The sequence below is a fragment of the Caretta caretta genome, chromosome 1 (genome assembly GCF_965140235.1).
Source record: "Caretta caretta isolate rCarCar2 chromosome 1, rCarCar1.hap1, whole genome shotgun sequence".
NCBI classification, from domain to species: Eukaryota; Metazoa; Chordata; order Testudines; family Cheloniidae; genus Caretta; species Caretta caretta.
Genome location: NC_134206.1, coordinates 3,494,429 through 3,521,922, shown reverse-complemented (window position 1 = coordinate 3,521,922; position 27,494 = coordinate 3,494,429). Strand labels below are relative to the sequence as shown.

The following is a 27,494-nucleotide window of genomic DNA, read 5'->3' as shown; positions in this document are numbered from 1 at the left end:
ACAATAAATTAAAGATTTATTAACCAAGAAAGAGACATGGGTTATTTACAAATTTAGAGCATGTTTATAACACACCAGCGAGTTACAGTCTTAGGTTCCAAAAGGAGATAGACGCTGCTCTAATAGGCAAGCTCTGTGTGTCCATTAAGCTAACCCAGGCTAAGCAGCTGGGGAGTCCACGCTTATGCTTAGAAATCTTTGTCCCCTCAGAATCGGAGCAGCACGAAGAGGGACAGTTCCCTTCTCGGTAGGGATTTTTAGTCCTTTTCCCCTGAATTCAAGTTGATGGGATGAGTCCACATGCACGTCTCCTCTTCATGGACGTGGGGGGGGGGGGGAGCAATTAACACAGTATTTTGTCCTCACGTGGTAAATCTCCCCTGACTATGGGGGTTTCTAGTTTCATAGCAAACAAACACTTAACTATTACATTTCATAAATTGTGAACACTAAACACATTTTTATAAATCCAGTGCCCATTTTAACAATACCAACACACAGGTGAGCCAGGTGGGTTTCCAGCTATGTGTTTGCCAAAGCTCAGTGAGGCCTAGGGGCCTTGGCGTGAGCTGGCACCTGGTTTGGTGATGTCACAGCATGCTTGGATTGAAATGAGTTTATTGGCGCAGCCAGGAGAACACCTTCCCTCTGGTGTTTCCACCAGAAGCTGGTTTGCTGAGCAGTGCTTTTTATGTGTAAGCCATAAAGCAGCGTCTCGAAGTCACCTCAGCATATACAGTGGGGCCCAGTGAGTTGGAGGATTCCAGGCAGGGGAGGAGATGGTCCGCTGTCCGCTTTGGGACGGCTTGTGTGGAGGGTTACAGCCCCTCTGCTGCCCCTACTAAATTGCTTTTGTAAATTGAAAAATAAATTAACAGTACATACCTCAGTGGATATTAGTCATTTCCTGATTTTACGTGTAGAGTTAATCTTCAAACCAACAGAACCTAGAGCGACTGGTGTGTATTTATGCAAGGATGCAATTTCAGCCGCAGACAGCAGGGCAGTTTCAGGGGATTCGTGGTGTGTTAATAGCACTGTTTGCCTCTTCATTCAGCACAACCAATGATAAAGCACAGAGTAAATGTTGAGCCACTTACCACTCATATAAACAGATGTAATTCCATTAGTTTCACCTCAAGTTCAAAGCAGAGTTGACCAGCGTGGTTGTTTTTTGAATCCCCCCTGTACAAAGTGTAATGCCGTCGAGCTAGTTTTGGAATGAGCCCTCTCACGAGGGTGCTGAACCATCGTGTGGCCATTAATATCGCAGCATTGGTAAAGACAATGCCTCTTCAATACCCACGCAAAATCCATCCAAAAGGTGGCCACAAATTATCTTCCTGTCCAGTCAATCTGACCCCATCCTTTACCTCTGAGCATCTTTACCGGCTCCCCTTTCTCCACACCGCCACATGTAAACATCTCCTCCCTGGCCTTCAGAGTCCCCACTTGTCTCTCATCACATCTCCTTGATGTCTGGCCCCATCATCTAGCTGTCCTGCACCAGAGTTAGCCGCATCGCAGTGGTGAGTGACATCGTATGATTTGAAGTGTTTATCTTAAAGCCCCAGCCCCTGAAGCCAGCTGAATACACCAGAGTCTCAGCTTTCATTTTTTAAAAAAGGGGCCCTTATAATTACAGAGATGAGCTTCCAACATGACCCTTAAAGGTACAAAAGCCAGGAGACGGAGCTCCAAATGGATTCCTTTTTAAAATCTCGCGATTTAGGGGCCAGCTGACTTGTAATTTTTGATAACATAGTTTTGACAGTGCTGAGCAAGGATAAGCATCTTGGGCCCTTCTGCACCCAGGCTCTGTAGCAATCCAAGTTTGGTTTCTAGGCAGCTTCGATGCATCTGCTTTGTTTTTCTGGCCTAACCTGGCTGCTGATGGTAGTTCCTGAAGTCCTGTCTGCTGCTGACCATGAACCATGTCAGAATTTAACAGCAGTCACGTCAGCCCCTCCTCATTCATCCTGCTGGGTGGCCCAGGCCTGGAAGCTGCACGTTCCTGGCTCCCCATCCCTCTATCCTCAATGTACATTGTGACTCTCTGGGAGCACTGCACCATCCGAATTGCTACACAGACAGAGCCAAGCCTCTGGATATTTTCCTGCACATGCTGGCTGTGATTGGTCTAGTTCTGTCCAGCTCCACCTTGCCCAAAATGCTGTGTGTATTGTGGTTCAGAGCTGGGGAAATTCATTTCTGTGCCTGCTTGGTCCAGATGTTTTTCATTCACTCCTTCATGGAGTCGACGGTGCTGCTAGCCATGGCCTCCAATTGTTACATTGCCACATGCCAGTGGTCCCCAAATTGTGTGGCACAATCCCTCCCACGGGAGCACAGAGGAATGTCTGGGGGGTGGGGGTGGCTGTGACTCTATGTCCAGCCTCAGCACCCTTACCCCTGTCCGTGACCCCCCTCCAAGCCACGGCCCCACCCCTGGCCTGGCTCCTGGAGGGGCGCGGACAGGGGTAAGGAGGAGCATGTCTGAAAAGTTTGGGGATCGCTGGCATGTGCCATCTCTTCATCTACGAACCCGCTCTGGCTCGGGGTGGGGGGAAACATTTTGAGAACTAGGTAGAACTTGGTTTGCAGCATCTCAGGGCAGGGCCTTCGGGCCGAATTCGCCTCTCGTGCCAGCGTTGTGCCAGGACCTCACACGAGGGGGCGAGCCCTTTCCTGCTGCGGCACCGTAGCTCGTTGTTATGCTCCAGCCCTGCGCTCGGTGCGGCCCAGGGCCCGTCCCTGCACGGGGGGCTGGCAGGCCCGGCAGCGTGCCGTGCTTCCAGAAACCTGCCGTAGCGCCAGGGCTGGGCCTGCCTGCCAAGCCACCCCCGGCTCCGGCCTGTGGCTGTCGCGCTCTGCTGGGCACTGCACAGAGGGTCTCCTAGCCCACCCTTGCGCCGAGCTCGGCGACTCCCATGCACCAGGCTCCAGCATCCCCCAAGCTCACTGGTGCCTGCCGAGGTTGCTCGAGCCCCTGCCTCTAGGTCACTGGGGGGCAGGCAGGAAGCCCAGGAGTGTGTTGGTCTCAGAGCCAATCTACCCTGAGGGGCAGACACGACATCCCCCACCTACCCTGGGGGACATACTACTCCTAGCCACCTCCTCTGGCCTCTTCCCCACCTCCATGGGGGCCAACCAAGGTGTGCCCCCTGCACCTATCTTGCAGACATAGGATGTCCTGTCCCCCCAGATACACCCCCAGACACAGCTGGACCCAAGCCCCCACATCTACTTGCAGGGCAGACACAGGGAGCCCTGGCTCAGCCAAACACCCCAGCCATCTACCCTGGGGACACACAGGAATCTCTGCGCCCCACACCATGCCCCCAGCTCAGCGAAACAAGCCCCCTCCCCCTTCTACCCTCTGGGCAGACACAGGGAGCCCACACATCTCAGCCATGCTGCCCCCTCCCAGGGATCCCAACCCCACTGTGCTAGGCACTGTACAAACACAGAACTGGCCTGCGTTAGAAATACTGCCCCAGCCCAATGCAGGAAGCTTGTGTGAGGTGAGGCCAGGGCAGCTGGGGTCTGAAGGAGGCAACTCCGCAGTTCAGCATCTGCCACGATGACTGCGCAAATCTCCCACGCACGGAGAAGCAGGACATTCAGCTCCACAGAGTGCGGCCCAGTCCCTGTCAATGGAGCTTGGGGGCGGGGGGGAGAAGGGGTAAATGAGGGGCGACTCCCAGAGCCTCCATTCCCCTTCCCCCGTCTGAAAGGCCCCCGCCGCGAGAGCAGCAGACGACGCTCGGGCGCTGCCCTGAGCCCATCACCGCTGGCCGTCAGCCTCTGAACCCCGGGGGCCCCTGCAGCTTAGGGAACAAGGGGCCAGGCGCAGAGAAATCTTGCAGCACCACTGCCCTGGTTCCGCAGAGAAATCCTCCACTCCTCTCGCAGGCTGCCAGCTCACCACCATTCACTGGCACGAAGGGACCTGCAAACCGTGGGGGAGCTGTGAGTTCCCCAGCGAGGGCAGCGCTCTGTACAACACCTAGCGCGGCCGGCCCCGGAGAGCTCGCGCCGATTGCAATGCTCAAACACGTGGCCCATGAAGGAGGATTTGAGCCCTGCAGCTCCGCCAGCCTGCTGGAGCCTCGGAGCACACCAACAAGAACAACGTGGGATTAAACCAACTAACTTTATTAAAAGTCTTAAGGGAGAGAAACACACAGGTAGGAACCAAAGCCTTTTGTGATTCCTCCCCCCCCCAGCTGATCTATGGGGTTGAAACAGAGCGTGGAAGTTTGAACACCAAGGAGTGGCTTTGAACCAGGTCACTGGGCACCAAGTTCTGCTTTCTGGGGAATTCCCTCTACAATCACAAAGCAGTGGATTTTGACCCAATGCTCCCCAGGTGATACGTTCACGCACACGAACACAGATCATTCTTACCGGACGTACTGGACATGGAACTTCTATGTACTATTGAACTACGACAGTTTAGATTTTGTTTCTTTAAAATGCTTGTGAATAAATACGCAACCCCTCTCAACCGTCTTCATCCTCTGCCTACCAGGGCCAAACCCTCCAAAGGAAGCTCCACACCACCAAGGAACAACTAGTGCGCTGACCTGGTCTCTGAGCTAAGGCAGGAGGAGCCCCTGGAACAGGAAGTAAATTTAGAAACGAAGCAAGAGCAAGTGCCACGTCTGTTGGGCGCCACAGAGAATCCAAAGTGCTTCAGACACAGAAATGACCGAGGAGAGCTGGAATTCTCCGCTAGGATCACATATTTACAGAGCAATTTCCCCCCGAAATATGTGGTTTAAAGTGTGCACATCAGCCCGGAGCTAGTGAAAATACCAGCTCTTGGCAGACTGAGGTGAACAAAGGAAATCCAACAGCGTGGAGAGGATGGGAACTCTGAGCTTCATTGAACTGGTCGCCTGTGATGTTCTAATGCTTTGAATTAAACGAACAGCCAGGCCTATATCATAGGACACATGGAGAGAGAGAGAGTCTACCCACATTGCAGACAGGCCCTCTCCTACATGGAAGTGGCAACTCTGAAGCACTCTCACCTCTTATCAAGCATCATTATGGTTCCTTCCCAATGTGCTAAATTTAGGCATATTTCCACCCAGTTCAGCCGACTGGATTTCAGTGGAAAGGGGTGGCCAAAACACGGCCAAGTAGCCAGCTGCAGAGTTCTACAGTGCAGCCCTCAGCCAGCCTCATCATGCCTATGGAAGGGTTCAGCCCATGGAGAGAGGTCCCAGCATGCAACACTCTGTTTAGCCTTCGTACGCACATCAAGCTAGAGAAGGGCCTGCTGGGCTTGCTTGTCTCCAGGGATCAAACGTGTGTCAGAGATGAGGGCAGCTGCATCGCCTCCATGCCATGGGCTGGTGACCGGCTTCCTGGGATGCTCTTGCTTTGCTTTCATTGGCTGGTTCCTAGAGGCGGGTTTCACTGCTTTGCACACTTGCCTGGACACGTGCATTTATCGTACAGGGAACACCCCAGGGCCAGAGCCTGCGTGCTACCCCCAGCCTTGTGGAAGGAGGGGGCACCTCTCCTCTCCCCTCCAGGCAGGCTCAGTGGTGCGGAAACCAGGACACAGACATGGATTTGAAACAGGCCCCAGCTGAGACAACGGGGGGAGGCCTTAAAGAAGGTGGCTAACGGCATATCGGGCTGCATTAGTAGGAGCATTGCCAGCAAACTGAGGGACGTGATCATTCCCCTCCATTCGGCACTGGTGGGGCCAAACCTGGAGTATTGCATCCAGTTCTGGGGCTCTTACTACAGAAAGGATGTGGACAAATTGGAGAGAGTCCAGCAGAGGGCAACAAAAATGATCAGGGGGCTGGGGCACATGACTTACGCGGAGAGGCTGAGGGAACTGGGATTGTTTAGTCTGCAGAAGAGAAGAGTGAGGGAGGATTTGATAGCTGCTTTCAACTACCTGAGGAGGGGCTCCAAAGAGGCTGGAGCTCCACTGTTCTCAGTGGTAGCAGATGACAGAAAGAGGAGCAATGGTCTCAAGTTGCAGTGGGGGAGGTTTAGGTTGGATATTAGGAAAACTTTTTCACGAGGAGGGTGGTGAAGCACTGGAATGGGTTCCCTAGGGCGGTGGTGGAATCTCCTTCCTTTGAGGTTTTTAAGGCCTGGCTTGACAAAGCCCTGGCTGGGATGATTTAGGTGGAGTTGGTCCTGCTTTGAGCAGGGGGTTGGACTAGATGACCTCCTGAGGTCTCTTCCAACCCTGATATTCTATGATTCTATGACAGCACCCGCATATTGTTGTGAAGGCTTTCCCTTAGACACTGGAATATATCACATCCCCCTTAACTTTGGGCCAGACACTTGGCTACTGGCCCAGCTCTCTTGGCTTCAGCCAAGCGGTACCATTAACAACAGTTGAGGATACAGCCCATTGTCCGTAGCTAACTTGGCTGCTCGTTCCTTCAGGGTGCGAAGGGCTCAAACCAGCTGGCTCAGTGCCATTTGTACTTGTTTTGGTCCCCTAAACGCTAGGGCAGGGGATGACTTTGCAGCAGTTTTGCAGAACTGATCCGCCAAGCTAAAGGACCTCACCCTAGCATAGTCTCACAGTTCTGGGTATGGGATTAGTTAGCCCCTTCACGTAGCATGTGCATGAATTTAGTGAGACTAGTGATGGCGGTGGCTTTTCTTATGTTCGTTTAATTCCTCATTGGCAGGGGAAAGAGGGGAAGGCGAAAAGGGGACACAGGAGAGAAATCTCGCTGCTGAAGGGTAACAAGAACCAGCTCCGTCAGTTTTTGCCCCTTGACCCCCACCACACGTAGTTTAACAGCGTTTGCCCAAATTTCCTATGGCTTTGTAGCATGTCCAGTTCTCTCTAGCTCTTACTCCGATTCTGTCGTGCTCGTGATAACCTGTCAGGAAGCAGGTGTCATTCCGGGGTGAGATTTCCCTCCCTGCAAGGACATTTCAGGTGACACTGGGGTTCTTGCAGGGGGAGAGGCGTGGGGGTGGTCAGCAGTGGCATGTCCGAGAAGCCTCTCCCCCTTAGTGCCACCCAGCCCTGTGTCACAGGCGTTTCACTGGTGCAACGAGCGTTCTTGTGGATTTGAGACCAGCCTCTCTTGAAATGCTGCGCAACTGCCCTTCCCTCCTCCTCCCCGCGCCCCCCCGGTGCAGGTGGCAAGGGCCCTGGGGCTCAGTACACGGGCGGGGTGCCCCCTGCGTGTGTCCGCTGGTGCCTGCCCAGGTGGTACTTGTGGCTGAAGCTGCGCCCGCACTCGGCACACGTGTACGGCTTCTCCCCGGTGTGGACGCGGCGGTGGGCCACCAGGTAGGACTGGTTGCTGTAGACGCGGCCGCACTCGGCGCACGAGTAGGACTGGCGGTCGCGGTGGGTGCGCTGGTGCATGATGAGGTCGGTGCGGGAGCCGAAGGCCTTGCCGCACTGGGTGCAGGTGAAGGAGCGGCTCTCGCCGTGCCCGCGCTGGTGAACCAGGAGCTCAGCGCGGGAGCCGAAGCTCTTGCCGCACTTGTTGCAGTAGACGAGCCGCTCGGCGTGCGAGCGCTGGTGCGCGATGAGGTCGGTGCGGGAGCCGAAGGCCTTGCCGCACTGGGTGCAGGTGAAGGAGCGGCTCTCGCCGTGCCCGCGCTGGTGAACCAGGAGCTCGGCGCGGGAGCCGAAGGCCTTGCCGCACTTGTTGCAGGAGACGAGCCGCTCGGCGTGCGAGCGCTGGTGCGCGATGAGGTCGGTGCGGGAGCCGAAGGCCTTGCCGCACTCGGGGCAGGCGTGCACGCTGGCGGCGTGGCTGGCCTGGTGCCGGCCGAGGTCGGCCCGGCCGGCGAAGACCTTGCCGCAGTCTGTGCACAGGCACCACGTGGACTCGGGGTGGGTGCGCTCGTGCAGGATCAGGTCGGTCTTGGAGCTGAAGCGCCGCTCGCAGCTGCCGCACGGGAACCAGCGCTCCTCGGGGTGGCACAGCAGGTGCGACGCCAGCTCGGCGTGGAAGCCGAAGCTCTTGCCGCACTTGGTGCACTTGTAGGGCCGCTCCTCGGCGTGGATGCGCTGGTGGCTCAGCAGGGCGGGGTGCGAGCGGAAGCTGTCGCCGCAGTCGATGCAGGGGAAGGGCTTCTCCGCCTCGGGGGCCCGCAGGGCCGCGGCCGGCCCGGCGGGGGCCTGCTGGTGGGTCACCAGCTCGGCGTGGGAGCCGTAGGCGCCGTCGCACCGGGCGCAGCGGGAGGGGCGCCGGCGGACGTGGGTGCGCTGGTGCACGGTGAGCGCCGCCTTGTGGGTGAAGCTCTTGCCGCAGTCGGAGCAGACGAAGACGCTCTCCGCCGCGTGGCCGAGCTGGTGCTCCACCAGGGTGGCGTGCCGCCCAAAGCTCTTGCCGCAGTCGGTGCAGATGAAGGTGCGCTCCGCTGCGTGGCTTTGCTCGTGCTCGCCCAGGGACGCCACGTCTCCAAACCGCCACCCGCAGTCGCTGCAGGCCAACGCCAGCTCCCCCACGGGGCTCCTCGGCTGGGAGGCCCTGGTGCTGCGCTTCCCAAGGGCCCTGGTCCACTCCGCAGGAGCGTCCTGCCCACTCCCTGGCTGGCGGCCAGGGGCCAGAGGGCTCTCATAGGGCTTCCCTGCCAGCACGCAGGCGGCCTCCAGCTCCTCAGTATGGTCCTTTCCTGGCCCTTCTTCCTTAACGGCTTTTGCAGGCCAGTCACCTGTGCAGGGCAGGGGAAAGAGAAGCCAGAGACATTGTTAGAGGCTGCTAAGGCAGGGAACAGCACCAGGGCCATGCCACTTCCCCCTAGAGTGCAGTTACCAGAGGGTCTGTGTACACAGACAGCTCCTCACACTGCTCTGCTTGGGTGCGTTTTTACCGCTTTCCCCCGTTATGTGGTGCAGAGACTCGGGTCTCAGTTCTCCCCGCCGTGCCCCTTGTCTAGCCAGGGCATCTCCGCAGAGGGTATGGGAGCGGCTGCCATTCGGAGTGAGTTTGCACAGGTGTGCGTGACCATGCACAGTGCAAGGTCATGGCAGTTCAGGGCCGATTCTCACTTGGCACCAGGAATAACTCCAGGAAAGCTAACGGAGCTACAGTGGTGTCAGAATCAGGCCCTCTGCCGGAGGGAAGAGTGGGATTCTCTTCTGGTTTGGGCATCTTCAACAGGGATGCTAGCGAAGTGCCACTTGTGGGCCCGGCTGCTACCCCGACTTGCATCTGTGCAGCTCCACTGAAATCAGTAAGGTCCCCCGGGGCAAACAAGAATGCAGAATCCTTCTAGTCACAAGAACATGAGAACTGCTACCCTGGGTCAGAGCAATGGACCATCTAGCCCAGTATCCTGTCTTCCGACAGGGGCTAGTGCCAGGTGCTTCTGAGGGAATGAACAGAACTGGGAAATTATGGAGTGATCCATCCCCTGCCATCCAGTCCCAGCTTCTGGCAGTCAGAGCTTTAGGGACACCCAGAGCATGGGGTTGTGTCCTGACTATTTAGCTAATAGACATTGATGGAGGTGTCCTCCGTGAACTTATGTAATCCTTTTTTGAACCCAGTTATCCTTTTGGCCTTCACAACATCCCCTGGCACAGAGTTCCACAGGTTGAGTGTGCGTGGGGTGAAGAACTACTTCCTCGTGTTTATTTTAAACCTGCTGCCTGTTAATTTCATTGGGTGACCCGTGGTGGTTCTGCGATGTGAAGAGACAAATAATCCTCCCTTGTTCACTTTCTCCACAGCACTCATGATTTTATAGGCCTCAATCATATTCCTGCTTAGTCATCACTTTTCTAAGCTGAACTGTTCCTCATACGGAAGCTGTTCCATGCCCTCATCATTTCTGTCACCCTTCTCTGTCCTTTTTCCAATTCCAGTACATCTTTTTTGAGACGGGGCAACCAGAACTATACACAGTATTCACGGTGTGGGAGTGCTATGGATTTATATTGCGATATTATCATATCTTCTGTCTTACCGATTCTTTTCTTAACGGTTCCTAACATTCTGTTAGCTTGCGTGACGGCTGCTGCACATTGATTTCAAAGAACTCTCCACAACGACTCCAAGATCTCTTTTTTGAGTGATAACAGCTAATTTGGACACCATCAGTTCGTCTGTATAGTTAGGATTATATTTTCCCAGGTGCATCACTTTGCATTTATTTACATTAAACGTCACCTGCCATTGTGTTGCCCAGTCACCCAGTTTTGTGAGATCCTCTTGGAACTCTTCCCAGTCTGCTTTGGATTTAACTATCCTGAATAATTTTGTATCATCTGCAAATTTTGCCCCCTCCCTGTTTTCCCCTTTTTCCAGATCATTTCTGAACATGTTGAATAGGACTGGGCCTCGTACAGATCCCTGGGGATTTAGTCGTCTGCCTCCATGTGATGTAATTGAATGGGACTCTTGTTTGCCTGTTTCATGCTAGAGGGAAGGATGGTCCAGCAGTTAGGTTGCTTCCCTAGGACTCAGAAACTGCAGGTTCAATTCCCTGCCACTGCATCTAACTGCCATTTGTGTCTTTCCAAATCTCCCACAAAGACTTTCTGTGCTTTGGCTGCCCAGGATAGCTGCATTAAAGCCTGTGAGATGCTCAGACAGCAGGGCAATTGGTGCCATGTTAGTACTTAGGCAAAGGAATTTACAATACTGTGTGAGCAAGCAAAAAAAAATAATAATCCTGTTTGCTCTTCACCGCTCTGGAGGAGAAAATGCAAAGTGAGATTTCAGCAGAAAAGGATTGAGGCAAAGGCAGAAAAAAAATCCAGTTGTTTTCATAGACTAGAATTGCGCCTCAGGGTTCGATTTATTTTTTTAAATCACACACAACAAATGCAATACACAGCTGAGCCCTCCCCTGGAATTTGGTGCAGATCAGAGATGAACAGAGAAAGCCGAGTTTGAATTGACTGAATTCCCTTGGAGTGATTTTTTTTCAAAATCAAACAGAAACGGGAAGTCACAGGATGATCCCACAATACGGTGTTCTGACAATAAAGCAGGGCTCCTGCCCCCAGACCAGCACCCTGTCCGCTCGACTATGCCGCCTTCCTCGTAGCAAAACCTCAATTCATTGGATTTATTTTGTCTAACCAATCTGGGCAACTATCCGAAAGATACCCAATAAACTTCCGGGCCTGACCAGGCTGGTCTCTGCAGTAACCCCACTGAAGTCAATGGACTTACACCAGTGATGGATTCGGCCCAAGAGGTCTGACTTACATCCTATTAACTTCAGCTGGGTGGCAAAGGAGTAAATCAGGGTAGAATCTGACCCAGACTTCTGAAGAATTATATGCCAGAGGAGACAGGAGAGTCAAAAGGAGGGGCACCCACTGGCAGGCTATTGGGAGTGAGGGAAAATCCATGATTGACACCTATGACTAAGACGTGACAGAGTGAATAAATAAAAAGGGAGACGACGTATTCCCGATGGATGAGAATAGCTCTGTGTGAGGGGCCCACAGGGTCTATGTGCACCACTTATCTCCCGGTTAAGGGATGACTAGGCTTTGTGTGGGCCCCAACATGATCTTGCTTCCTGACTTGTGTAGTCAGAACCGCAGGGACAGAATGGGCCACCTGGGCAAACAGCTGAACGAGCTTCCAAGTGGAGCTGTGTGAATGGGATGATATGGAGGGGCTGCCTGTGATGACAGGGGCTGGATTCCATGACCCAGGAGGTCTCTTCCAGTCCTATGTTCCTGCCCTCCTAGGCAGAGCTGTGTAGTATCACTGTTACACACTGGCGGCTGCGTTCCACCCCAGAAGCGGTTGCATTTCAGGCAATGGGCGAGTGATCTACGTTTGCAGGGCTTGTGATGCACTATGGGCATCTCCCAGGAAATGGGACAGTATTCCCTCACCTGTGGAGTTCTTGCAGGTACTTTGTCTCTTTGCAGAGTCCAGGACATCCATGTGCTCACTTCTTTCCGTCTTTACCAAGTCACGTTTGGCGCCAGGATACCCTGCAAGCAGAAGAGAGAGAATCATCACTGTGAAAATTTCCCCCTGCCTCCCATGGGCTCACCAACAAGTGGGACAGCCAGGCTTAAGCCAGGATATCCATACCGACCATCAGCCTGCAGGGCTGGGCTGACCCAGCAGCTCGTGGGTTAACAGCCCCCAGCCCGGAGCCCAGACTGCGCCAGCCAGCGCTCCGGAGGGCACGCAGCTCGAGCTGCAGGCCAGCTCCAGATTCCAGGCTAGAGGGAGCTCGGGGCGGCAGCTCCATTAACATACAAGGGGTTAGAGGGACGCTTATCACACACGCCCTGTCTGAAGCCCCAGGTACCTGGCTGAGCACATGGGGCCTGGTGCCCTGCCCAGTGAGCCACCACTGACCTCCCCTGGCATCACCCCCGGTGGCAGGGCATCCCGAGAGACCTAGCATGCTTGGGAGTGGGGCCTGAGGCCCGGAAAGTAGCTTTTGAGGTCCGGTTCCAGCTCCTGGGTGGGTTGGGGCGTTCAGACTAGTCTCTGGGCTGCTGGGGGCTCAAGCAGAGAAAGGGGGTACATGCATCTGCTCAGATTCGCCCAGAAGTTGCTGCCTCCCTCCATAACAGGCCTGAGGTGGGGACCAGGAGCAGGTTCCGGGGATCTCTGACTGAAGAGCAGCAGAGACCCGCCTTCAGGATGCTCCCTGGGCAAGTCAGCAACAGGGGTCTGGGATTTCGGAGCTGTAGCCCCCGGGAGGGAGCAGCAGCTTCAGGCCGCAGCCATGTGCTTGTCCAGCAGGAGGACAGAGCAACCCCAAGCAGCTGGATGCTGCCAACACAGCGGACTCCTGCCCGCCCAGCCAAATACAGCAGAACCCCAATCTGATGAACCAATTGGCGATTGAGGAGTTAATCATTGAACACCTCAGTTACAGGGGTCCGGGGCATAACTTAATTGATTAATCATTCAATGACAGTGTACATAACAAACGGTAACTGTGTACAGTGCACCTGTTTTTTCTTTGTCTGAGAGACGTGCACTTCTCCTTTGCCTCCAAAACTTGTTTTTTTTCCAAAGCTGTCCAGCTGTTGGAACGCTGGCCGAAGGACTGAAGTCACAGTTGGCGGCAGAAAAATGGATCATATAACCAGCCATTCATAAGATCAATGTTCATAAAATAGGGGTTCTATTGTAGTGGGGGAGGGACAGAGCTGGGGGCTAAAAGTTTGGGGTTGGGGAAGGGACCAGAGTTGGACTACCTCTTCCTCCTAAAATTACATCCAAGTTTTTTGAGACTCTTCTACTTCTTGGGGTGCATCCTAAAAAGCAACCCCCTTCCACCCCGAAACATCCTCTTTGGGAGAGAAGAGTTCAGAAGCTAGAAGGAAACCGGGTTGGTGCTCCATGAAATTCTTTCAACGCAATTCACTTTCACCCATTTCTCCGAGCATTTTCACAGTCAGAACAGTTCCAGCCATTCCAAGGAACAACTGGTCCAGGTTTGTCCTCTGTTTGGTCTGGACTGTATGAAGAGCTGGTTGACATTTTTAGATGAAAAATGTTTTGCAAATATTTGAGGATTTCCCCCTGCTCCGCCAGCAAATTGTGTTTTGACCCGTTTTACAGAGCGGTCGGAATATTTCAACGCAAAAACATCCAGGAAAATTTTCAAAAATGTTGCTGCCTCTGCCAAGCAGCAGTAAGTGTTTGCAGGTGATGATTAATGAACAGTGCAATGCGTCAAGCGAGGGATGTTTTCCAGCAAGCGGCCAGTCCCTTTACAATGGGATCACTCACCCTGGGGGACCACTCCCGCAGTGAAGTCCAGGGCATCTGGGAACTGGGGTTCATCCTCCCTTTCAACCTTTATTGAGATGTCCAGTCGGGGAGCAGGATACCCTGAACAAGGGAGAGCAGAAAAAGTTTTGCCATCACATCCATCTTTTCCCTGAATTCTCAAAGGCTGGCAGTTCCATACTCTCAAAATGCAGGTTAAAGATTATTTAGATAAGTTGGATGTATTCGGTCAGCAGGGCCTGCTGAAATTCATTCTAGAGCACTTGGGGAACTAGCTGAAGCAGTCCGCAATGATCTTTGAGAACCCATGGAGGGCAGAAGAGGTCTGAGAAGACTGGAGAAGGGCCAACAGTACCTATCTTTAAAAAGGGGAACAAGAGGTCACAGGAATTTTAGACCAGTCAGTCTAATTTTAGTACCTGGAAAGATACTGAAGCAAATGATTAAACAATCGATTTGTAAGCACCTGGAGGGTTATAAGGAACAGTCGGCATCCATTTGTCAAGAACAAATCAAGCCAAACCAACTTAATTTCCATTCCAGTCTGAATTCCCGTTGCTCACCGGAGCAGACGCTGGCTGGAGTTTCCTCCCCTTCCATGTCCTGAGAATCCATGAGTCCTGCTCAACCCGTCCCCTTTCACCCTGGGGAAAGAGGCAGGGATTAGAAGCGGCACAAAGCCCGAGCACGGCAGAGGGATGCGCCGCGTTATAACGTAAGGTTTCGCCCGTCTCGGCAGAACCATGCATGTTTCCAACTGCTGCGATATCTGCTTGGCAAGGGCAGCGGGAGCAGAGGAAATGGGGCAAGTGGGGGTCCCTGGTGCAAGGGCCAGTCTGTGTCTCCTCTCAGGCTGCCATGAGGCGGGTAGTTAGAGCTAACTGTAGGGGCTACTCTCTGGGAGTTGTCATGTAGATGCTGGGCCTCTAGGACCTGGGCTGGGACCTGCCAGTTCTTTCCATACACCCCACTGACCAGTCACTATCCAGCAGGCGGCCCAGCAGCCAGGGGCCGTGACTCCACAGCCAGCCAGCACGCCATGAGGAAGGTGAGTGGTCTTGTCATTCTCTTTGTAAGGCCATGAATCCACTAGGAGTCTGGACCATTTGGGGACTCCCGAGCGCTGAAGCCAGCCTGGGCCTTGCACAGACTATCCAGAGCCCACTGAAAGAGCCAAATGGGACCCTCACCCGGCAGAAATCAGCCTCCCTGAACTCACCCTTAGGCACGACCCCAGACTGCATCGGCCATTCTCCCAGCTCCTCCCTGGAGGGGCAAGCAGTGGGGACGCCAGGGAGCAAGGCGTGCACCTGAAAGACAAATCATGTGATGAGCTCAGCACCGTGCACTCCAAACGATCCCTGCACGGGCAGGAGAGGCCTGGATCCAAGCGACACACACACACACAATCACATGTGTGATCATGCTTTCGGCTAGCAACCGACCCCTGCGCCCCAGTAACTGTTTTTCTAAAAATAAAAAATAAATCAATCAGCTCTGGGAATTACTTTGCGGGGGTTCGCTGGCCTGTGCTGCCCAGGGGGTCAGACGAGCGGATCAGCTTGGTCCCACAGAAATCTCTTGGCAGCTGATTTGGTCTTAGCCCCTTGTAGCTCAAGGCCCATTGCTCCCCCTAGGTCAGGGGGCTGGAAATCAGACCAGGAACGGTTACCAGGCTGGGGAGCCAGTTCAATGGGGGGCTTGGTAATCTTCAGGCATAAAAAGGAGAAATACGAAAGGGGCAGCTGGCCGGGTGTGTGGGGAGACCAGGCCTGACCCCCCTACTTGGGGCCCAGAAAGTGGGAGGGCTTTTATTTGGACCCTGTCAAAGGCCTAATGAGAGCTTTTGTTTCCCTGTTTGCGATGCCCTCCATTTTGAGCCCTGTTGTCTGTATGAACACGGCCAGGATATGTCTCACACAAGCCCACACGCCCCCTTGTCCACCCCACCTGCAATCATGCGCCCTCACACCTTTCAGAGAAGGGAGCGAAGTGCTGGACCAGACGGCACTGTTTTCACGGTGCTAGGCCCGGTGTGTGTGGGGGGGTGCGTTCTTCTCTGAAATGTGTCCTAGGGATAAAGCTGCTCTATGCTTTCCTGCCCAGTGGGTAGCCCAGGAGGCTAAGAACTAGTCTACATGGGGAAGTTTCCTGGCATCATTTTGCAGGGATAAGTCCCCGCATGGACATTCTTACCCCAGAATAAGATGGCTTCCACCTGTTAGCTTCCGGCACTTTGAAGGGACAGAAGCTAAATCAGACAAACAAGGTGGGGGAGGTAATTATTGGACCAACTTCCATTGGGGTCAGAGACAAACTCTGGATCCACAGGGCTGCCAGCATCCTAGCAAGGTGGGAAGGATGGAATCATTGATCATTACCTGTTAGGTTCACTCCCTCTGGGGCACCTGGCACTGGCCACTGTTGGTAGACAGGATACTGGCCTGGATGGACCTTTTGTCTCACCCAGTATGGCCGTTCTTACGTTCTTGTAAGGGCCCACTCAAGTTGAAGGCCCATTCAAGCAGTCACAGGACAAAAAGAGGGGGTTACAGATCGTTGTAATATGCCATAAATCCAGTGTCTATGTTCAGGACATGACTTTTTGTCTAGCACAGGGGTCTCCAAACTTTTTGGATTGCACACCCCCAAGGCCAGCTCTAGGGAAGCAAAAAAAAAAAGAGCGGCCCCTGGCGTTCCGCCAAAGATGGAGCGGGGAAAGCCGAGCTGCCGCCGGCCTGGCGCCGAAGACGGAGCAGGGAGAGCTAAGCTGGGGGAGAGCTGAGCCGGGGGAGAGCCGAGCCGCCGCCGGCCTGGCGCCGAAGCGGGGAGAGCCGAGCCGGGGGAGAGCCGAGCTGCCACCGGCCTAGTGCCGAAGACGGAGCGGGGAGAGCCGAGCCGGGGGAGAGCCGAGCTGCTGCCAAAGACGGAGCAGGGAGAGCCGAGCCGGGGGAGAGCCGAGCCGCCGCCGGCCTGGCGCCGAAGACGGAGCGGGGAGAGCCGAGCCGGGGGAGAGCCGAGCCGCCGCCAAAGACGGAGCGGGGAGAGCCGAGCCGGGGGAGAGCCGAGCTGCTGCCAAAGACGGAGCAGGGAGAGCCGAGCCGGGGGAGAGCCGAGCCGCTGCCGACGAATCAAAGGTCCAGGAGCGCTGCTGCCACCGTGATGGCGGTGCTCCTCCTGCCGCGCACCCCCGGGATGGTTGTGCGCGCACCCCGCTTTGGAGACCACCGGTCTAGCAGATCTCACCTCACCCCCTGGGCTCTCCCATAGCCTGAGACCCACAGGGCTACAGCTACACCCCGTAAATCAGAAAGAGCCATTCTTCCTGGGTGGCAGGTGTCCGCAGGGGGAGTTACACCAACCTCGCGACATACAGCACAGCCTAGCAATACCAGCAGGGCGGTGCCGGGGCTCCCCCCGCCAGTGCGGCCCTGCCGGGGCTCCCCACAGGGGTGCTGCAACAATTTGCACGGTGGGGGTGCTGACGGCCAGTTACTGTAAACCCTGCAGATGATGGAAACCCCTTTAAAACAGGGGGTGCGGGAGCACCCCTAGTTCCTTCACCCGTGAGCAGCGATGCCAGCCCGGCAGGCCCAATAAACTCTCCCCCCCCCGTAGACAAGTGCTAAGAATTAGCTCGAGCCCTGGCTCTGCTCCCCAGCCTTGCACAACTCCCCTCTCCTGCGGGCACGAGGGCAAAGCCCCCCCGCGGCAGGGCGAGCAGCACCTCCCTGGGTGCAAAGCGCCCAGCTGCTGGCGGGGGGGGGGCTGCCCGGCGTGGGGGGGGGGGCGGCCCAGCGGGGGGCGTGGGGGGGGCGGCCCGGCGTGGGGGGCGGGGGGGCTGCCCAGCTGCTGGCGGGTGGGGGCTGCCCAGCTGCTGTGGGGGGGCTGCCCGGCGGGGGGGCGGGGGGGCTGCCCAGCTGCTGGCGGGTGGGGGCTGCCCAGCTGCTGTGGGGGGGCTGCCCGGCGTGGGGGCGGGCTGTCCAGCTGCTGGCGGGTGGGGCTGCCCAGCGGGGGCCGTGGGAGGGGGCGGCCCAGCTGCTGGCGGGGGGGGGTTTCCCGGCGTGGGGGCGGGGGGGGCTGTCCAGCTGCTGGCGGGTGGGGCTGCCTGGTGGGGGGCGTGGGGGGGGCGGCCCAGCTGCTGGCGGGGGGGGCGCTGCCCAGCTGCTGGCGGGGGGCCCTGGCCCGTCTCGCTGCAGCCCGGAGCCGGGGTGCCCCCCCCCCCGGACTGGCTGCGGGGCCCCGGGGCGGGCGCGTTACCTGCAGCCGGGCTCGGCGGGCCCCGGGCTCGCGGCGGCCGGGCAGGAGGCCGGGGCGGGCCGCGCTCGGCCAGGCAGGGCCCCGTGCCGGAGAGAAGCGGCGGCTGCCTCCGCCCAGCCCGGCGCTGCTGGCCGGGGGAGAGCGCGGGGGCCGGACTCCTGGGTTCTGTCCCCGGCGGGGGGGAGGAGGAGGAGGAAAGGGAGGGGTTTAGGGATTAGAGCGGGGGAGGGGGGGTCTGGGATCCCGGACTCCTGGGTTCTGTCCCTGGCGGGGGGGAGGGGGAGGAGGAGGAGGAAAGGGAGGGGTTTAGGGATTGGGGGTGGGCGGGTCTGGGATCCCGGACTCCTGGGTTCTGTCCCCGGCGGGGGGGAGGAGGAGGAGGAAAGGGAGGGGTTTAGGGATTGGGGGGGGCGGGTCTGGGATCCCGGACTCCTGGGTTCTGTCCCCGGCGGGGGGGAGGAGGAGGAGGAGGAAAGGGAGGGGTTTAGGGATTGGGGGGGGCGGGTCTGGGATCCCGGACTCCTGGGTTCTGTCCCCGGCGGGGGGGAGGAGGAGGAAAGGGTGGGGTTTAGGGATTAGAGCGGGGGAGGGGGGGTCTGGGATCCCGGACTCCTGGGTTCTGTCCCTGGCGGGGGGGGAGGAGGAAAGGGAGGGGTTTAGGGATTAGAGCGGCGGGGGGTCTGGGAGCCGGGACTCCTGGGTTCTGTCCCGGGCAGGGGGCAGGAGGAAAGAGGGGGTGGTCTGTGGGTTAGCGGGGGGGGGCTCGGAGTCTGACTCCTGGCTTCTGCCCTTAGCTCTGGCAGGGGAGGCGGGGGTTAGCTGGGTGGGAGCAGGGCTGTTACAGCCCAGACTCCTGGTTTCTGCCCTAGGGGAGGGGGGTGTCTAGGGGTGAGCGTTGAGGCTGGTAGCCTGGACTCCTGGGTTCTATTCTGATCTTTGCTAGAGCCTTGCTGTATGACCAGGTCTGTTACGCCACCTTTTCCAGTCTTCCCCACTAATTTTGGCTCCCTGAGATTTGGGGGTAGGGAGGGGGAGGCCAATTGGAGACTTGTGTGACTTAATTTTCAGAGGTTGCTGAGGATCTCCAGGAGCCAAAGACTTTTGAAGACGACGACTAACTGTGTTGTGCCTCAGTTTCCCCATCTGTAAAATGGGGCTTAGGCCCACATGGCGATGGGTTGGTGAGGCTTAATTCACCAGTGTTTGTATTCTAGGCTGACAGCCTTGGGTGGAGAAGGGCAAAGCATTATTTTCAAGGTGTTTTACATAACTCTGCACCTCCTCACTTATCTGCCCAGATGCTAGGGTGAGGGGCATTTTCTGAACAGCCTCACTATGCACAGTGACTCGCCCAAGCACAGCAGGAGTTCCTGGCTCTCGGTCCCATGCTCAGAATCTGGAGTTGTTCACTCTGTTCCCTTAGGTGTCTGTTTCCTATGAGGTACTGAGTGTGGACCCCGTCCCACTGCTTTGTGTGTGGTGGTTACTGAAGATGGGGTATTAAAGAACCTCAGACTGAACCCCGCTGTGGTAGCAGAGGATGCAGAGCTGGGTCTTAAGCATCACCAGCCACAGCTGTTCAAAAATCATGAGTCAGACGAGACCCTTCCCCAAATCATATTCAGGTTCTCACTTCACAGGTTATTCCCTCTGCCACCAAATCTACTTGAGAAAAAATGAAAGCTGAGATTTGTGTGTTAGTTAGCACTTGACTTGTGGGGCGGGGGCGTTAGAAGAGATGTGCGGTATCTTGAGACTGGGCAGTACTGCCTTCTGGGTGCCAGCTCTGGGGAGCAGCACTCAGGGGGGAGAGCCTTCGACACTGACTCGCCCTGAGGCTTTGAACAACTCTCGGAGCCCAAAGTGTTCAAAGCTGAGTGGCTAAAGTTAGGCACCGACATTCATATTTCAGCTCCTCAACGAGCAGCCTGATTTCCAGAGACCCTGAGTTCCCGCCTAATTCCGGGGGAGCTGCAAAAGCTCAGCACCGCTAAGGATCAGACACTGGATGCTCTTGCGAAATGCCGGAGAGCGGACAGCAGAGATGCAAGGTGAAGGAGGTAATATCTTTTACTGAACCATCCGCTGTAGGTGAGAGAGACAAGCTTTCAAGGTTACACAGAACTCTTAATCTGGTCTGAGTAGGGTTAGGATATAGATATTCAGGCCTGTCTGTAAAGGCCTAGACTCTAAGAATGTAGGTGTATTCTTATCACTTGGCTAGTTCTAGAGGTATAAAAGAGAGAATCAAAATCACTGTCTGCCAGTGTAAGGGTCTTCTCTCCCTGTGACCGTCTGAGGCCGTGTTCTTAGGCTAAGGCCTTTGGCTAAGCGACAGAGGCAGCCATAAACTGGAAGGTGACCGGTCACCTCCTCACATCCCAAACTAGTCACATTGAAAGAAGGTGCTATGGGGCTGTTAGGATACAATCCTGTCCTGATAGTGCCTATCGCCTCCAGAGAAAGGGAAGTGCCTAGAAGATGTAAAAGGAAACTTAGTTTGATAGCATCCTGTCTGGCAAGAACTCACTTATCAATAGCTGGGAAGTGAAATCCTCACTTCTGTATTGTTTTGTCATTATAGTTCCCACTTTGCTATTGTTTGTCTGTATAATCTCTGTCTGGTTCTGTGATTGTTTCTGTCTGCTGTATAATTAATTTTGCTGGGTGTAAACTAATTAAGGTGGTGGGATATAATTGGTTACATAACCATGTTACAATATGTTAGGATTGGTTAGTGAAATTTCAGGAAAATGATTGGTTAAGATATAGCTAAGCAGAACTCAAGTTTTACTGTATAGTCAATCAGGAAGTAAGGGGGGGGGTGGGAAATGGGAACAGGGAATGGGGGTGGGGAAATTGGAATCATGTTTGGCTAAGGGGGGGAACGGGAACAGGGACACAGGTGTAAGGCTCTGTGGTGTCAGAGCTGGGAAGGGGGACACCAAGGAAGGAAACGGGAATCATGCTTGCTGGAAGTTCAACCCAATAAACATTGAATTGTTTGGACCTTTGGACTTTGGGTATTGTTGCTCTCTGTTCATGCAAGAAGGACCAGGGAAGTAAGTGGGTGAAGGAATAAGCCCCCTAACAAGTAGCTCAAAAGCTTGTGTCTTCCATCAGCAGAAGTTGGTCCAACAAAAAAATATCCCATCCCCCACCTTGTCTGTAATGTCCTGGGACAGACAGGCCTACAACAACACTGCAGAGATTGGCTCGATCATAGATGTGGGGTCGGGTCTGACCTATCCCATCCCCCAGGAGGCAGCGATACACTTTATCATCTGCCAAATCTGTAACCGAAGCAACAGCCTGACTTGGAATCTGTATCTGGCCTTTTCCTTTCAGGCTGTGCAGCCTCTCTAGTGATCTACTTCCCTGCCTCCCAGTGGGGCGGAGGACACAGTCTGTCCCTGCGTGTAAGAAGCTCAGGCTCTATTGTAATGAGGGCCAGGGACCATTATGATGATCCACCATGGCCTCTGGCATAGCATAAAACAGAATTTCACCCAGTAATTTCTGCATCTAGTCTGTAACTTCTGAGCCAGAGCAGATCTCTCAGAAAGGGATCCAGTTTTGATTTAAAGACCTGAGGTGAGGGAAAATCCAACGCCTCCCTTGGTAAATTGCTCCTATGATTAATTACCCCCATTGTTAAAATTTGGGCTAGTTATGCCTGTGTCTGCTAGATTAAAGAGCCTTCTGCTGGCAGAAATCTCTTCCCCGTAGACCATGATCAAGTCACCTCATGAACTTCTCCTGGTTCAACTCCGTAGATTGAGCTTCTTAAGTTTGTTGCTATCTGGCAGGTTTTTCAGACCTTGAATCATTCTTGCAGCTCTTTTCTGAACAGTTTCAAATTTTTCAACATCTTTTTGGAAGTGTGGACACCAGACTGAATCATAGAATCATAGAATATCCAGGTTGGAAGGGACCTCTGGAGGTCATCTAGTCCAACCCCCTGCTCAAAGCAGGACCGATCTCCGACTAAATCATCCCAGCCAGGGCTTTGTCAAGCCTGACCTTAAAAACTTCTAAGGAAGGGGATTCCCCCACCTCCCTAGGTAACACATTCCAGTGTTTCACCACCCTCCTAGTGAAAAAGTTTTTCCTAATATCCAACCTAAACCTCCTCCACTGCAACTTGAGACCATTACTCCTTGTTCTGTCATCAGCTACCACTGAGAATAGTCTAGATCCATCCTCTTTGGATCCATCTTTCAGGTAGTTAAAAGCAGCTATCAAATCCCCCCTCATTCTTCTCTTCTGCAGACTAAACAATCCCAGTTCCCTCATCCTCTCCTCATAAGTCATGTGTTCCAGACCCCTAATCATTTTTGTTGCCCTTCGTTGGACTCTCTCCAATTTATCCACATCCATCTTGTAGTGTGGGGCCCAAAACTGGACACAGTACTCCAGATGAGGCCTCACCAATGTCAAATAGAGGGGAAGGATCATGTCCCTCCATCTGCTGGCAATGCCCCTACTTATACAGCCCAAAATGCCATTGGCCTTCTTGGCAACAAGGACACACTGTTGACTCATATCCAGCTTCTCGTCCACTGTCACCCCTAGGTCCTTTTCTGCAGAACTGCTGCCAAGCCATTCGGTCCCTAGTCTGTAGCGGTGCATTGGGTTCTTCCGTCCTAAGTGCAGGACTCTGCACTTGTCCTTGTTGAACCTGATCAGATTTCTTTTGGCCCAATCCTCCAATTTGTCTAGGTCCCTCTGTATCCTACCCTACCCTCCAGCGTATCTACCACTCCTCCCAGTTTAGTGTCATCCGCAAACTTGCTGAGAGAGCAATCCACACCATCCTCCAGATCATTTATGAAGATATTGAACAAAACCGGCCCCAGGACCGACCCTTGGGACACTCCGCTAGATACCGGCTGCCAACTAGACATGGAGCCATTGATCACTACCCGTTGAGCCCGACAATCTAGTCAACTTTCTACCCACCTTGTAGTGCATCCATTCAGCCCATATTTCTTTAACTTGCTGACAAGAATGCTGTGGGAGACCGTGTCAAAAGCTTTGCTAAAGTCAAGGAACAATACATCCACTGCTTTCCCTTCATCCACAGAAGCAGTTATCTCATCATAGAAGGCAATTAGATCAATCAAGCATGACTTGCCCTTGGTGAATCCTTGCTGACTGTTCCTGATCACTTTCCTCTCCTCTAAGTGCTTCAGAATTGATTCCTTGAGGACCTGCTCCATGATTTTTCCGGGGACTGAGGTGAGGCTGACTGGCCTGTAGTTCCCAGGATCCTCCTTCTTCCCTTTTTTAAAGATGGGCACTACATTAGCCTTTTTCTAGTCATCAGGGACCTCTCCCGATGGCCACGAGTTTTCAAAGGTAATGGCCAATGGCTCTGCAATCATATCCGCCAGCTCCTTTAGCACTCTCGGATGCAACGCATCCGGCCCCATGGACTTGTGCTCGTCCAGCTTTTCTAAACAGTCCCGAACCACTTCTTTCTCCACAGAGGGCTGGTTACCTCCTCCCCATGCTGTGCTGTCCAGTGCAGTAGTCTGGGAGCTGACCTTGTTCGTGAAGACAGAGGCAAAAAAAGCATTGAGTACATTAGCTTTTTCCACATCCTCTGTCACTAGGTTGCCTCCCTCATTCAGTAAGGGGCCCACACTTTCCTTGGATTTCTTCTTGTTGCCAAGATACCTGAAGAAACCCTTCTTGTTCCTCTTAACATCTCTCACTTTCTGCAACTCCAGGTGTGATTTAGCCTTCCTGATTTCACTCCTACATGCCCGAGTAATATTTTTATACTCATCCCTGGTCATTTGTCCAGTCTTCTACTTCTTGTAAGCCTCTTTTTTTGTGTTTAAGGTCAGCAAGGATTTCACTATTAAGCCAAGCTGGTCGTCTGTCATGTTTACAATTCTTTCTACACATCGGGATGGTTTGTCCCTGGAACCTCAATAAGGATTCTTTAAAATACAGCCAGCTCTCCTGGACTCCTTTCCCCCTCATGTTATTCTCCCAAAGGATCCTGCCCATCAGTTCCCGGAGGGAGTCAAAGTCTGCTTTTCTGAAGTCCAGGGTCTGTATTCTGCTGCTTTCCTTTCTTCCTTGTGTCAGGATCCTGAACTCGACCATCTCATGGTCACTGCCTCCCAGGTTCCCATCCACTTTTGCTTCCCCTACTAATTCTTCCCGGTTTGCAAGCAGCAGGTCAAGAAGAGCTCTGCCCCTAGTTGGTTCCTCCAGCACTTGCGCCAGGAAATTGTCCCCTACAGTTTCCAAAAACTTCCTGGATTGTCTGTGCACCGCTGTATTGCTCTCCCAGCAGATATCAGGGTGATTGAAGTCTCCCATGAGAACCAGGGCCTGCGATCTAGTAGCTTCTGCGAGTTGCCGGAAGAAAGCCTCATCCACCTCATCCCCCTGGTCCGGTGGTCTATAGCAGACTCCCACCACGACATCGCCCTTGTTGCTCACACTTCTAAACTTAATCCAGAGACTCTCAGGTTTTTCTGCAGTTTCGTACCGGAGCTCTGAGCAGTCATACTGCTCCCTTACATACAGTGCAACTCCCCCACCTTTTCTGCCCTGCCTGTCCTTCCTGAACAGTTTTTATCCATCCATGACAGTACTCCAGTCATGTGAGTTATCCCACCAAGTCTCTGTTATTCCAATCACATCCTAATTCCCTGATTTTGCCAGGACCTCCAGTTCTCCCTGCTTGTTTCCCAGGCTTTGTGCATTTGTGTATAGGCATTTGAGATAACCCGCTGATCGCTCCTCATTCTCAGTATGAGGCAGGAGCCCTGCCCTCTCACATGCTCCTGCTCGTGCTTCCTCCAAGTATCCCACTTCCCCACTTACCTCAGGGCTTTGGTCTCCTTCCCCCAGTGAACCTAGTTTAAAGCCCTCCTCACTAGGTTAGCCAGCCTGCTCGCGAAGATGCTCTTCCCTCTCTTCGTTGGACTGGACACGGTATCCGGTAATGGTTTCACTGTTGCCAAAGACAGACACAACGCTATCTCCCTACTCCCCCTATACATTCCCCAGCCCCTGCTAAGTGGTTCCCGACAAGGGTTTGGCCGTCCCCGCAGCCAGCTAGGCCTATCCCCTCCATCCCTTTCCTTGTGACAGGCTCAGCCTGCAAGCCCAGCTTCCCGCTGTCCAAGCCTGCCTGTAGCAAATGTAAGGGCAGGCTCAGTACACGTGACCAGGGCGCCCACATGAAAAACAGACTTCTGGTCTGTGGGGGATGGGACAGGAGTGGTGCTAGCCCTCGGGCCGCTCCTTCCCCCTGAAACGCACCCGGAGTGGGAAATGTGCTGGCAATGGTAGGGTGGCTGTTTGCTGCTTTGTCTTGGTGAGCAGCGGGACTCTGGCCAGTCGTCTGTCGCTGTGCAGTTCTGGCCTCTGAATCCCCATGCCAAGGGGCAGCTCGCTGCTCCAGGGAACTGCCTGGGAGGTTTCCTTGGCCAGGCAAAGAGGCCTGGTGCAGCTCCTATTCTGTAGTTATTCGCAGACGTAGAGCACAGGCAGGAACCATGCAAGTTCCTGTCACGCTGACCAGTCAGTGTGCCACAACCCAGACCTGGAGAGACGGACCCCGTCCCATGCTCAGAGAGTCTGCATGGCTGGCCAGTCTCTTTGGTCTCTCTTCAGAGCCTGGGAAATAGAGACGGGGAAGTGGTCAGTTTGGTGGCATGGACTGTGATCTCCACTTGTTTTCACGTGAGCCGCAAGACAGCCATCCGAGAGTGACAGCAGTTGGATCCAAACACCCTGACCAAGCCGTGAAAGGCAGTGTACCCTGTTCCCAACCCCCAAAGTACTCCAAACAAACGTGTCTGTTACCCTTTTATGAATCGGCTTGTTTTTCACCCCCGTAAGTATTTAGCATGGGGGGAACAACTACACAGAGGTTGGCCAGCAGGATGTTGTAGAATAATAGCATGAAACAAATGTGGGAGCCGCAGGTGCTGAGAACCATGAGCCAGGTGTCCTTGGATGGCAGCCGGAAGACGGCCCTGAGGATCAGAGCATAAGACACAGTGATAAAGGTGACATCTAGCCCTGTTGACAACAGGGCAACTGTTAAACCATACGCAATGTTGACTTTTATATTGGCACTGGCCAGGCTGCTTATGCCCATGTGCTCACAGGAAGAGTGATGGATAACGCAGTACGTCAGTCTTTGAAGCAGCAAGATGAATGGGAGAACTATATAGAGACTTCTAATTACAGCTGCCAGCTTTATTCTCCATACTACCGAATGCGTTAATACAGCTGCATATCTCAAGGAGTTGCAGATGTTAATGTACTGATCAAACACCATTGTGATGTTGCAACCCATAATGCTTTACGGGAATATGCTTATGAATGTATATATGACTGTAGTGGGGTGGCTGCCCCACTCCTATGCTAGATGGGGCTTCAGCAGGCCAGAGAGGCTGCGCAGGTGGGCGGCCAATCAGGGAAGGCCTGTGAAAAGTGCTGGGGTGTAAAACAAGATGATGATACAGACGTGGGAGCCACAGGTGCTTAAAGCCTTGAGCCGGGCATCTTTGGTGGGGAGCCTGAAGACAGCCCTGAGGATCAGCGCATAAGAGACGCCAATAAGCACAACATCTAGTATAACGGTTACAATCGGCACTGCAAAGCCATACCAGATATTGACGGTTATGTCTGCACAGGCCAGGCCCTACTGCAGTATGAGTGCGGTAGGACGTTGCTTCACATAAAGTGAAACTGAAATGTGCTTTCTTTGAATGCCATACAAACCTGAGTCTAAGAGCTACATTCAGACCTGTAAAGAACAGAAACGTATCATGTGACAGTGACCAGTCAGGAAGCTCAGATGTCAGATAGGAACACCTGCAACCCACTGTAAACAAGCCACAGCGCAAGCGTTATTGGGCGAACAATTTCAGATAACTAATATATGAAAGCAAATCTCAGTCAGCTCTAGGAGGATACACAAACAGAAACCAAAATGGTGAAGTTCAGCTCTATTAGGAATTATTCACCCAGCTGTGTTCCTACTTTGTATTTTCCCATTGAGCAATACTGAATGCAACAGTCAGCTACTGAACAACTAAATACGACAACTCAGTTTAGTCACTGCAGAATGGATCACTAAGGGCTTCATAGATTCTAAAGCCACAGGGGACCAGCGTGATCATCATGTCTGACCTCCTGTATAACACAGCCCAGAGGACTGTCCTGAATCAATTTCTGTTTGAACTAGAGCAGATCTTTTTAAAAGCTCTCCACTCTTGATTTAGAGATTGTCAGGGATGGAGAATCCACCTCAACTTGTGGTAACTTGTTCCAAGGGCTAATCACCCTCACTGCGAAGAATTTGTGCCTTATTTCTAGTCTGAATTTGTTTAGCTTCACCTTCCAGCCATTGAATCTTGTTAGACATTTGTAGACTGAAGAGCCCTCTATTATCACATTTCTGTTCCCCAGCTCGGTACTCCTAAACTGTGATAAAGTGCATGAAGCGTATTCTAGTTACATTATATTCACATTTATTAGCATATTTTTATA

General features: G+C 53.9%; 1 protein-coding gene and 1 pseudogene across 4 annotated transcripts; both read right to left on the bottom strand.

Annotated features, from left to right (window-relative positions):
* Positions 1 to 4,142: 4,142 nt before the first annotated feature.
* Positions 4,143 to 18,221, bottom strand: LOC125638597 (uncharacterized). Of its 4 annotated transcripts, none has more exons than XM_048854703.2 (6): positions 17,961 to 18,221; positions 14,920 to 15,010; positions 14,264 to 14,344; positions 13,701 to 13,802; positions 11,831 to 11,932; positions 4,143 to 8,679 (listed from the first exon to the last, which is right to left on the bottom strand). In XM_048854703.2, the coding sequence occupies exons 3-6, from the start codon at positions 14,313 to 14,315 to the stop codon at positions 7,166 to 7,168; spliced, it is 1,770 nt and encodes a 589-aa protein (XP_048710660.2). In that variant the 5' UTR covers positions 14,316 to 14,344; positions 14,920 to 15,010; positions 17,961 to 18,221; the 3' UTR covers positions 4,143 to 7,165. The 4 variants fall into 4 exon arrangements, with proteins under 4 accessions (XP_048710660.2, XP_048710573.2, XP_074981678.1 ...); XM_048854616.2 differs by lacking the exon at positions 17,961 to 18,221 and adding an exon at positions 16,082 to 17,463; XM_075125577.1 differs by lacking the exon at positions 17,961 to 18,221 and having other exon boundaries at positions 14,920 to 16,075.
* LOC142071062 (olfactory receptor 52D1-like) lies at positions 16,466 to 26,277 on the bottom strand (annotated as a pseudogene).
* Between the last annotated feature and the right edge of the window lie 1,217 nt (positions 26,278 to 27,494).

Excerpts from the sequence above, each read along its gene's own strand:
- LOC125638597 (XM_048854703.2), bottom strand. The coding sequence starts at position 14,315 with ATGGATTCTCAGGACATGGAAGGGGAGGAAACTCCAGCCAGCGTCTGC. Across the intron at positions 13,803-14,263 it reads TCCAGCCAGCGTCTGCTCCG|GGTATCCTGCTCCCCGACTG; the intron begins GTGAGCAACGGG and ends TCCCTTGTTCAG. Across the intron at positions 8,680-11,830 it reads TACCTGCAAGAACTCCACAG|GTGACTGGCCTGCAAAAGCC; the intron begins GTGAGGGAATAC and ends TGCCCTGCACAG.